General features: G+C 36.7%; 1 protein-coding gene across 2 annotated transcripts in view; it reads left to right on the forward strand.

The window, feature by feature from the left end:
- Positions 1-12,885, forward strand: part of LOC134847939 (uncharacterized) — a 38,389-nt gene that overhangs the window by 6,823 nt on the left and 18,681 nt on the right. For both annotated transcript variants that reach the window (XM_063865237.1, XM_063865238.1), the window contains exon 2: positions 3,779-4,006. In XM_063865237.1, the coding sequence (XP_063721307.1) occupies positions 3,779-4,006 (228 nt within the window). The remainder of the gene's footprint in view (positions 1-3,778; positions 4,007-12,885) is intronic.

Raw genomic sequence — 12,885 nt, forward strand, 5'->3', positions numbered from 1 at the left:
CATCAACGACGAAAGGTTTTGAATGGTCATATGTGCAACTGCGTTTGCACTTAGGTACGGGTTGAGTCTGATTATTCTTGGTCAGTTTTTGACCTCCCAGAATCATTCGGTGTGCGGATAAAAACTTATGTAATTTTTTTATTTTGTGAAAAAAATATTCCTTTTTTTTAAAATAAATTTTGCACCTGTTTTTCTAACAATTTATTTGAGTTTTGTTGTTTTTTATTCATATGGTTTGCTCAAGGCCTTTGAATTATCTTTTAGAAAATTAAATTATGCAATTCGTTTTTTTTTTCTGAGTTGTCGTCGAACGAATTTAATTTCTTGTCTTATGCAATTTTTTTTTGGTTTATTTTTAAATCATAGTTTTAATTTTGTCACATATCATACGATGTTCTGCTGAAAAAAGGTGCGTGGGATTGAAACTTTCTCGGACAGTCTCCAGTCAAACTCTTCGTCGCTGGTTTCCAGCTGAAGTGCGTTGGTTTTTTTTTTTCTGTCTGGGGATGTACTGCAGCCTTGTTTCCCTAATGCCGTTTTTGGTTGCCGACGTAAACGTTTCTTAGGTGGCGTTTTTCTGTTTGCTTGGTATATTCTTTTGTGGTGAGTTGCATATGGGTTCTTCTAGGGAGGGTAAGAACTCTTTTAAGTCTCTGTATAACAAGTCAAGCTCGCCTTCACTGCTACCCCTCTCTAATCCAAATGGATAATGCGGCTCGTTTGTCAGTAGCTTTTGCGTCCAAACATGAGGGTATTGTATTTTGGAGAGGTGCTAATTTTACTAAAAAGAATTGTTTAGTTTTCTGTCGACGGTGTATTTTGTGCCGAAATTATGCTTGTGTAATTATGCTTGTTGCATTGGGGTGAATTAAGGAGTAATGATAAATTCTGACAAAAGCTCACATAACTTTTGTGTTTTGTCTTTCTTCAATCTTGAAAGTCTGTTTTTAAGATTTTTCTTACCCTCTGTTCCATACCTCTGTTGATATACGATCACCTTCTGGCGCAAAAATATTTATGTGTTGTTACTTTTGCTGTAAACTAAGTTTCGTTTCACTAGGAAGCCTAGGACTAGAGCACAACTTGTCTTTCTTGGTACCTCGTTGTTAACGTTATGCTTGTTTTCAATTTGTGATTTTGCTGCCATCTTGTTATGGACTTTTTAACGGTTGGAAACCTTGAAAATCTGTCCATTTAAACACTCATTTATACAGTGCTGATTTAAATTATCCGGACAAAACGAACAAAACTTGAATTTTCAAACGCGTTTTTCTCAAATTGGGTTAAGATTAGACAAAAAGTGAAGAGGACAAAAGTTGCTTAGAATTTCACCAGAATTAATATGGTGCCATTTTTTAATATGGCTCCGAAACTCTCAACAAAAATTTTACCCCAAACATGGGTCATTTTGACTTTTTTCAATTAATCAAGAATTACGCTGAAACTACTTTGTTAATTGATATGAAAATTATATCACATGAAGCCTCTTACGCAGTTCAACAAAGTTTAAGAAGGGTTAAATCTCCAAAAACTAGTATAAATGAAAAAAATTTCAATTGATATTCAATAAATGTGATTTTTACTATATAAAACCCAGAATCTCTGTTTAAAAATAAATTTTAAACAATTTGCGCAAATGTTTGGAAATTTAATCCTTGTTAAACTTTGTTGAGCTGCGTAAGAGGCTTCCTGTGATAAAATTTTCATATCAATTAACAAAGTAGTTTCAGCGTAATTTTTGATTAATTGAAAAAAGCCAAAATGACCCATGTTTGGGGTAAAACTTTTGTTGAGAGTTTCGGAGAAAAAATGGCACCATATTAATTCTGGTGAAATTCTAAGCAATTTTTGTTCGCTTCACTTTTTGTCTAATCTCAACCCAATTTGAGAAAAACGCGTTTGAAAATTCAAGTTTTGTTTGTTTTGTCCGGATAATTTAAATCAGCACTGTACTTCTTTTTCTTTTCAGCCAATGTCTGTAAAATCCTGTTGAAATTCCTCGTTGTGCTGTACCACAGCGTCCAGTGCCGTTAAATGTTTTCCTTTAGAGATAAGTTTTTTTAAGTTTAATACCATTCGCTTCAATTTTGCAATTTTAGGCCATTGCAGCATTGTGCTGATGTAGGTAGCAATACCAGACATTTTTTGCAACCTCAAAAGACCCGTCGAGTCCTGGATGCGTTGAATGCATTATTGGATGGATCAAAATCTGCTTCAGTTGCTTTGGAATTAGTAGAAACAAAAACCATTAATTTTTTTAAATTAAATCCCACTTCTGAATTTGGACCATCTTGAAGTGTAGATGTAGTTTTCGTCCCCTTTTGTAGCAGCCACTATGAAAGCCGCGTCTACAAAATTTCCTGAGTTTTCTCAAAAACTATAAAAAAAATAGTCTCATTTTCGATGGTCACCGCCAGGCTTTCAATCGCTGTTGTCTCGGTTCTCATGGTCTTTTTCTCTTGGTCTTTTTTTCCCGTTTTCTCCTCCTATACCGTGTGTAATTTAAAATTTACTAGTAACGGAATTATTTGATGTGTTGTGTCGTGAACAATGATTTTTTTTGGCGGCGATTTATCAAGAAAAGACATTAAGGGAAGCTTGATTTAGCAGGTAAAAAAGGTAGTTGCGTGCATTTGCGGTTTTTCGCGTTATCTTTTTAAAAGTAGGTAGTGAATTGCTCTGCTATCAGTTTTGTTTGATCGTTTTGTGTCCTGTAGTTTTGAAATTAACGACAGTTTTTAGCAGCTATCCCCAAAATTTTCTTGTCGATGTCGCCTGGAATTTTAGTTTTGGTTAGTCTTCGGTTCTCAGGCATAGATAGATTTAGCTATCTAATCTCATGTCTGCTTATTCGCACGCAATTTTGGTAATATTTTAAAGCCTAGATTGTCGAGGTGTAAACATTGGATTTTCCATTGTACCCTTTTATCTTCATTCGGAGATCTCAACCTCGATCGACATTTTATGCAAATAACAATGCTAATGACCTGAAAAAATAAAGTTATACCAAATTGACGATTTTTGGGTATTTGTTAAAATTAATTTGGCGTAAAGAGCTCAAATCTTTGGCAGTTGTTCTCTAAAAAGAGCTTTATCTTGAAGCAGAAATTGCATCATAATTTGCAAACTATATCAGAGTTACGTAACAATTGTTCAAAAATAGTGACAATTTGTTGTTATATAGCATAATAGTAGTAATAATGGTATGTAGCAAGTATTTTTGGGCTTGTGGAAAAGATGATCTTATTTACTTGTCGGCCTATTATCTAAATTTTGAAAAGATGAGTAAACTTCAAAATATGGTTGAAAAATAAAAAGTAAAATTTGAAACTTGCAATAAGCAACCTATTTTATATTGAAACACTTGATTGCTCAATCGTATAGCCAAAAACGTAAGGCGCTACGCAAAAAACAAACAGCCTTAAATTTTACATAATATTTGAATATGAAGCACCGAAAGAGCGCAACAGTTGAAAAAGTCTCACTTTTCTTCGGTGTCGGTCAATTTTTTTTAGTCGTTGTTATTTATTCTTCAATCTGCAAAGTCTGAATTTCGGAGGTCTGGGAATGCCGACTTTTGGACACGATGGTCTGGAAATACTGAAATTCGGTCACGGTAGTCTGATCATAGAACCACAACTTCGGCCATTGCCATATGGTTATATATCCTCGAAGCAGGCAGCTAGAAAAATTTAAACAACAAAAAATGATTTAACGAATCATGTGTAATTTTAACTGCTCGAAGTTTTTGCGGAATTTTTTAAAATTTTCATTTCAGACTTGAGGAACAACGAAGGGAGCTGGAGTTTGAAGAAGAAAAGCTGAAGAACAACTTGTCAAGTCTCTACAACAATGGCAGCCCCAACAGTACACAACCTGAAGATGGACTCAGACAAGGGAGCTCCGAAGTGATCGAAGGTCACGAAAGTAAGGAGGAAATTTCAAGCGGAGTTATGGAAAAGCCGACAGGTGACTTAGCAGAAAATGACGACGCAGAGAGTGTCGAGTGAGTCAAAGATCTAAGATATTTTCTAAAATTAACATAGGATATTTTTTTATAACCAGTTGATAAAAGAGGTTTTTTAAAAACCAGTTGATGCTTCATAGCTGAATAAATCAAGCAATTTATGCTAATGAATACAATTTTTATGCTAGTCGGTTTTATGCCAGTAAATATACCACCCTAACACGGCCCTTACTACACGCGAAATAACCTATGCTAATGGGATAAAGATTTTAATGATATACTATGAATTTTAAGCTAAAATGTGTACTTATCTAGATGTTAAGAATTTGATGAGATATTGAGAACTTTAAACAAAAATTGTACTCATCAAATGAGGTGAAGATAGTTTTGAGGCGGAGGAGATGGGAAGGTTATTCACATGGGCCAATTTTTTTAAATGAATATAATGCTAATTGAAACTTATGGGCAACTTCAAAATTTTATGCCAGACGAGCTTCATGCTAAATGAGTCATCGCCAAAGTTTCGGGAAAAAACGTGTGAACGTGTCCAAGAATCGAATGGGTTTTAGATATGCGCATCTGTATCTTAGAAATGTTTCAATTTGCTGTTTATTCGCACTTTACCCCAATTCTTTTTAAAATTTATGAAAATTGCACTTTCATCCAATTACATGTTAAGCAAAGTGCTCGCAAATCAAAAATGCAAATTTGATTAGACAAATCTTGCAGCAACGAATGAGTTGGTTGGGGCTGTAGGAATTAGCATGTGTATCAATTATCATGCGCAATTAAAATAATTGGAGTTGTAAGCAACGAACAGTAAAACGCGTAAGCGAATCCGGGTCTTATGCACTATGCGGACATCAAAAAATGAGAAACTTCAAATTAAAATGATATTTCGTAATTTTCATACGTTTACCTCAGTTATTACTAAAATACAAAAAACTATCAATGGGCGGGCCAAGTGTGAGCAGTTTCTTTGACAGTTGGGGCAAATGGATTTCATTGTTTTACATTATGAAGCTTCCTCCATTTAAATTTGCATAAATACGATGCGAGATCAATTGGATTTATACCGTTCCTTAATACCGCTTATTTCGCAAGTTTGCATTTCTCCGGTTAGATTCGTATGGCAGGAAATGAACGGATCAACAAAAAATTGATTATTTTTTTAGTTTTTCGAAAAAAAAGCCCTCATCTATGATGCCACCGTGATCTTTCCGTTCGTCGGAAAAATTCGCGTTCCGGGACAATTTGACTGTTGTTTGATAGGGAGATGGGTCGAGGAAGAACAATCAGGGACAGCATATAAAATTTTTTCTCAGATTCGCGGTAATAATTCCCAAATACCTACAGTTGTGGGTAAATCCAGTCGATGTTAATTTCTCGACACTAAAATACACTTTCATCAACTTCGAATATTTTTTCCCTTCCTTTCCCCAGAAAACAGTAGACTCTTCAAGAAGGGCCATTTTACACATTTCTCTTGTAAATGAGTTTCAATCAACGGTCAAATTAACACTTATTTCAAGCTCTTTTTCGCTAAACTTATCACTGGAGAGCTGAGAGGCCTATGAGGTTAATTATATTGCTAAAAGTCAATCAAAATAACTGATGCAGTCACTTGAAAATGATTGGCTAGTTTAAATGCAAATTTCTATTTGTCCATAATAGAAAAAATAAATTTAGTTTTTTTCTTTTTTATTCTTCCACAGATTAAAAATTGCATCAATTTGCTCCTATGGACTGGGGGACGTGCCAAAAACTGCATCGCAAAAAATTGTCCGATTTTTGAACTTTCGACAAAAATATTTGGATGCAAAATACTGCGACTCCAATAAGTTTGTTCAGTTTGTGCAAGATATGTTTGTGCGGTATTGAAGATAGAAAACCAGGTCGTTTGCTAGGGCGAAATAGGGTGCAACCATTCACTTCTGAATCGATCAACTTTTCTATCCAGTTTTCATCGACCCGCTCATGAAGGTTTTTAATCCCTCACACTGCTTTTTTTTGCAAAACAGCATGAAATTATTGACGAAATTTAAATCTTCGGCTTCAGAGTGTAATCCAAATCTGGGTCGTGATTGTGTGTGGTATTGTAAACTTTTGATTGAATTTTCTTAATATCTGTAGTCATTTAACTTTTACTGTGTTTTTGGTGACAAAAATAATCAATAAAAGCTCTGCTTTTTGATCTTTGTTTTAATTTAAATTTTTAGTAAATTAATTTTGTTTAGATGGAACAAAAAGAAAATGCCTGATTTTGAAAAATTAGCTTTCTGTTGAGATAGGGACCAGTTTTGAGTTTATGTAAGTGCTATCAATTCTTCTAGATAGACACCAGTTTGAGTTTATGTAAGTGCTATCAATTCTTCTTTCTGTCTGGGGACCTGCTGTCTTGACCTTGCGATCTCTAATGTCCGATGGGATCTGAAATAAAAGAGTGCAGTAAGATTTCGATTTGATGCCTAACAGTTTGTCTACAATACAATTTATTAACAACCTTTTTGAATTTCCAAACTTACGACCTTAACATGGCGCAGCCAGCAGAGAAAAAAGGAGGGGGAAAAAATCCATTAAACATAGTAGCATTTTGGGAAACACGAACGCCGGAACCTCCAGTATATTGGGAGGAGTGGATAAATAAATTTCACTGGGGGATGATAGCAAAATACGACATTGATCCCAATGTATTCTACTTTGCGAGTACTCTAAATGCGGCGGCTATCACGGCGATGCCTGAAGAAGTCAATGGAAAAAACCGTCTCGATTCGGAAAAGAATTTAAAGTCTAACTTATATCTTTGTATCGGAGATGAGGCGCAACGGATATTCAAAGCACGAAAACCGACGGTCAACCTTAAAACGGAACGGTACCCACGGGTCCTGGATGAGACGCAAAATGTTTTCCAACGTGACAGGAATGTAACTCATGAGCGGGGTCTCTTTTACGGACGAAAACAACGTGAGAACGAAACTTTCGAAAATTTTCATGCGGAGCTAAGCGCCCTAGCAGGAAGATGTGATTTTGCAAATGCGGCCGAAAACATTCATGATATTTTCATTATGAATATGCGAGAATCGGATTGCCAACGAGAATTATCACGATCAACTAAGTTACTTGAGGAAGTTTACCGGATCGCCATATCATACGAACGTGGTGAGCGCGCATACAAATCATATACGGGAAAACCAGCTTCATCAGCTCCGGCAATTTCAATAAAACAGGAACCGGTGAATAATATAAGAAGGGGACAAGGATTTTTTCGAGGTCGAGGACGTGCAGGACGTGGAGGATACACCCAAGGATCAAGTAGTAGTGGGGGAAGCGGAAATAACCGTAGGTGTTACAATTGCGATGCACCAAATTTTACCCTGGATCACATCGCGAGCTGTCCTGCAAAGGGAGCAACATGTAACTCGTGTCGAAAATTGGGACATTTTGAACAAATATGTCGAGGAATTAGAAGGGGTACTAACCAATGGAGAGGACGAGGACGAGTTGGATTGGTCAGGGAGGAAAATGAGCATCATCAGAGTACGCAGAACGTAAATGAATTGAATGAAGACCCAGTGTCGTGGGTGAATCAGCAGGGGTGCGGGGAAAGTGATTCCATGACGTCGGGATCGGACGACTACATGGCAATGTCGATAAAAAGGAAGAAGAATGAGACTGAATTGAAGATCCCTGGGGCCCGCGTTCAAGTGAAGGTGTCAGGGAAGAAGATGTGGTTGTGGATAGATAATGGATCCCCAGTGACTATTTTCCGCATAAACGTCCTAAAAACAACGTTAGGAAAAGCAAATATTCAACTACAGCCGTCAAAAGAGGAATTTCTGGGTTACAACAACAACCGAATAAACATACTAGGGAAGGTAACAGTGATGATGTCATTAAATGGCTGGGCAGAACCAGCACAAGTGTCAGTAATATCCGGAAATGATCAGTCAATCCTGGGGCGCGATCTGATGGGCACCCTAGGTCTCGAGTTAGTCCAACGGAAGAAAGTGATGGGAATCACAGGGGAAGGGATCAGTCAGGAGGAGGAGGAATACGACGAATTGCAATTATACTTCTGTAAGTTGTACCCAAATTTATTTACTATGATAGGGAAGATCCGGAATGCGAAAGTAAGATCTGAATTTTTTGAAAATTTGAAACCTATACAACAAAAGGGCGCAGGGTGCCAATCAGTCTACAAGAAAAGGTGGATATAGAAATTCATCGACTGATAAATGAAGGACATATCGTAAAATTAAAAGAGTGCTCAGATAAGTATTTCGTCTCTCCTATCGTCATTACAGTAAAAAAGGACGGAAGCATAAAATTAGCACTAGAATCAAGAGAATTGAACAAACAGGTACACAAAAATAAGTACCAAATGCCAAATATTGACGAATTAATAGACGGATTAAGTTAGATTATTGCGGAGAAAAAATCGGGGAATGTATATTTTACAACATTGGATTTCACATATGCGTACGGACAAGTCGCATTAGAACAAAAAACGAGCGAGCAATGCAAAAACTCACTAGTCGGCGGTAAATCCACGGGGACTTATCGTTTTAAAAACCGATTTTACGGACTTACGTCAATGCCGGCGGAATTCCAGAAGGTAATTGATAATTTACTTAAGGAGTTCCCCCAGGCTAACGCGTTTATGGATGATATCTTAATTACTTCAAAAGGAACTAAAATCGAACACATTGCGTTGGTGGAATAGATATTGAAAAAGCTGGATGTCTCCAATGTCGCGTTAAAATTGCGAAAATGCGAATTTGCGAAAACGGAGCGCGAATGGCTCGGATTTCGAATTGGGGAAAGTGGTATCACGCCCTTAGTAAGAAAAACAAAGCAATAGAAGACTTAAAAACCCCAATTCTCGAAAGCAGTTGAAATCTTTGATGGGTTCACTGCACAGCTTACACAAACTTTTACCCAAACTCGCTGAATTAAGCGCACCGTTAAGGCCACTACTGAGTCAAAATAACGATTTTGTCTGGACACCCGTTTGCGAAAATGCGTTCCAACAATTAATATCGCTGGTGGAAATTATTGTCGAATTACGACACTTCGACATTCACCGTGAAACTAGAATTATTTGTGACGCTAGTCACGATGGCCTAGGGGCCGTTTTAGAACAGTATGGCGCATCCGGGTGGCACCCGATTTCGTTTGCATCCCGTTATCTTAATCCGGCTGAGAAAAAATACTCCACAAACGAGGTAGAATTACTCGCGGTAGTGTGGGCCACGGAAAATTTTCGAAATTAAATATACGGTCGGTATTTCACAGTGATATCTGACCATAAAGCGCTACTTACATTGTTGAATTCGTCACCGAAAGGAAATAAAACATTTTTCAGTCGATTAACTCGATGGTATGATCGACTGGTGCCATACGACTTTAAAGTTGAACATAGACAAGGGTCAAAAATGGGGATGGCTGACTATTTGTCTCGGTTTCCGTCCGCAGAGGCACCCGAGACAAGTCATTACGATGAAAATTTTACAGTAGCAAAGATAAGAATGATACGCGGCGTTGAGGCCCAAGGATAAAATGAAGCCTAGGGGTCAAGAAGTGAATAACATTCAGCGAAAACCGACGGTAGGGGGCAAACAGTCATGTTTCGACACAACGAAATCAGTTTCATTCAATGAGAATGAAAGAAAAGACGATTATGCAAATATTCACCGTGAGCACAAACGCTCAATAGAGGGCGTGTTTACATGCAACCGGCGGTTAACCAATCAGCGTCGAGATATTTACATACCGGCGGAAACATGTAAATACCGAAGAACGAGATTCAGACTTTGTTCTCATTGCTTAAATTACAGTTGCAAACATATAAAATTGATTCAATACTCTCGAAACCCTTCCATTTCAACTAACTACAATTGCAAGCCTTCTGCGTTGAAAATTTACAGTTGCAAACCATCCGTCTTACAAGATTACAGTGAAGAGCCACTTACTTTGAAGAATTACACTAGTAAAGATTATAGTGAAAAGCCATTTACTTTGAAAAAACACAGTAGCAAAACCCTAATTCGAAATAACTTGAGTAACCCAAAATATACAAAAATGAGTAATTCGCCAGAGAAAAATGATCCTCCAACTTCGGCAATAGTCAACACATCAACAAATTTGGGAAATGTTAATCTAAATGTTGTACTGAACCGCCTAAATCAACCTCCTAGCGTTAGTTCGGATTCCGATATTGAAATGATACCACCCGAAAAACTTGACATCAAACAAACTAATTCTAAAAAACTAAATACAATTATATCTTTTCCACATCAGTTCCCCGGTTTATCGTACCCACTTGTACAAAATGAAAAATGGATCTATTCTATAGTGCCATCGGATAGTAAAATAGTGAAGAAAATTAAACACCGGAAGTTTTGAATTTAAAATTGATTGAAGCAAACATTGAAAAAGACCCAATTATGAAGACCATCCGAGACAACATCAGAGACAAAAACCCACGAGCAAAGGAGATTATTACAAGATTAGGACAATATTACGCCCAGCATTACAACGATTTTGCAGTACGTGAGAATTGCCTGTGGATGGAAGGCCGGTTAGCAATACCGAAGGACCTATCGTCAGCAATTCTGAATCGCCTACATTACAACCATCATGGGCGGGACAAGATGTTCGCGGTAGCAAAGGACGTGTGGATTCCCCTTATGCATCGAAATATCGCGGCCACAGCAAAATACTGCAAAAGTTGCTTAGAAGCAGGTAAAAACCTTAAACCGGACATTCCGAAAAGTGACATGGGGGAAACGTATGTTCCTAAGGAACCAAATGATTTGGTCCAATTAGGTTTCTGGGGTCCAGTAAATTATGTAAAGGGTCGGAAAAAGTATGTACTTGTAGCAGTAGATACTTTCTCGCATTGGCCGTCGGCGTATGTTTGTTCAAGCAACAAATCAAAAAATGTATTGAAGTTCCTAGGGAAGTACATAAATACTCATGGACACTCAAGGAAATTGCACATGGATCAAGCCACGGGGTTTTTCTCTAATGAAATTCAAAATTTCTGTAACTACGAAGGTATCGAACTTATTAAATCTCCAGTTAGGGACCATCGCGCAACAGGAATGGTTGAAGGGACTATTGGGTCGATAAAAAATTACGTGTTGACTTATCTTCAGGAAAATAAAAACTACAAGTTTGGAGCAATGATATCCCGTGCGCTTAGTGCATTACGTTTCGTGCCACATTCTAAAACTAAATTAACGTCGTTCGAAGCATACCATGGTCGAGAAGCAAATACGGCACTGCGAAATTTAACGAAAAAGCCGTCATTGAAAAACTTAAATTGGAACAATGTTGTTTATCAAAAGTTATCTTGTTTAGACAAGGCGGGAAACCTCCCGGAAGTTGAACTTACCCTAGATTGGGAGAAGAGAAGTGACTTAGTGTACGCCCCTCAAAGCTCCAATCATTTTGGATGATGACGTGGCAGCGGATCCCAAGGCTCCGGAAGTTGTTGACCCCAAGGAACTAAGCCCACCCAAGGCCCCAACATGGCTGAAAAAGCACAAAACAAGTTCCACGACCGTGTATCAGAGGACCGGGAAGACGGATCCAAAAGACCCAAGGAGGTATAAACGTTTGCCATTAAAAATTGAAAAAATTTCCAGAAAAATCAATGTTCGTAAGAAAACTGTTCTTTTTCCGTTGCATCCTTAGGAAAGAGGGGGCATTCCCAAAACAGTCTCTATTGGTCAAGATAATACACGCTAGTTGCTAGTTGCGCTGGATAATTTAAGTGAGCTCTAGCCATGATCTGCTAATTTATACTAGCATTCATAAAAAAAAATATCCTGGCCAATCAGATCTGAACGCATCTTTAATTGAAAATAAATTAGTTTCCAAATTTTCCAAAGTATTCTCTTGAACACTTTGGCTCTTCTGAACACAAAGTTTTACCACGAAACAAAAGTTTCATCGAAATCCTTTCATAATAGTGGAAAGATTCCCGCGGTACATAAAAAATAAATCTTCCGAGTCAATCATGAACCTAAATCATTTGCTGATGTTTTGGTGGTTAAAAAAGCTTAAAATAAAAATCACAAAACAATTCTAATGGGCAAGAAATAAAAAAAACCCTAAAAACTAGAATTGATTGGAAAACTTTAAAAACATTTTTCGCATTTTTCATAGGAACCCACGTCTACGAAAAGCATAAAATATTAGCAAATTAGATGCAACTTTGAAGACAAAATGGACAAACAAAAATAATTACAATCAATTTTAATCAATTATAATGGATTTTTGCGCAAAAAAAAATGAATTAGAAATTTGAATAAAAATAATAGACTATAATCAAGTATAATTGCTTATAATTGTATCGAAAAATAGACGAATAAACAATCGATTATAATGGATTATAAGGGATTATAATTAATTATAAATAATTATAATTTGAGTCTGAAATGAAAGATTATAATCGATTATTAGTTGATTAAAATCGATTGTTTTTCAATTTTAATAAGACTCGTGCTAAAATCGTAATATAATCGATTATTAAAACTTAAAACCGGATGCGAACACCCGAAGCTATCAAATTATTTTTAAGGTTTTCTATTTTTACGAAAAAAAACAAGTTTTCATAAGCTATAACAATTTCAACCAATCAGAATTGAGCATTACGATCCAAACTTCAAAATATGAACAACATCAGTGTTGAGCTGTATACTAGGAAAGAGCCAAAATCACCAAATTTTTGAATTTTTGTACCGTTCATACTCCTCGTGACGAAATCTTCTGTTCATTGCGAAATAATTTGTTATTTTCAGAAAACTGCGACCAAAAAGCTTGTCACAGCCAAAAAAAACGCATCTGGCAATCAGTGCAAGATAACTTTGCTTAGATTTTGCTTAAACAAAAAAAGTAGAAGATAAGAT

This window comes from Symsagittifera roscoffensis, chromosome 6, assembly GCF_963678635.1.
Source record: "Symsagittifera roscoffensis chromosome 6, txSymRosc1.1, whole genome shotgun sequence".
Taxonomy (NCBI): domain Eukaryota; kingdom Metazoa; phylum Xenacoelomorpha; order Acoela; family Convolutidae; genus Symsagittifera; species Symsagittifera roscoffensis.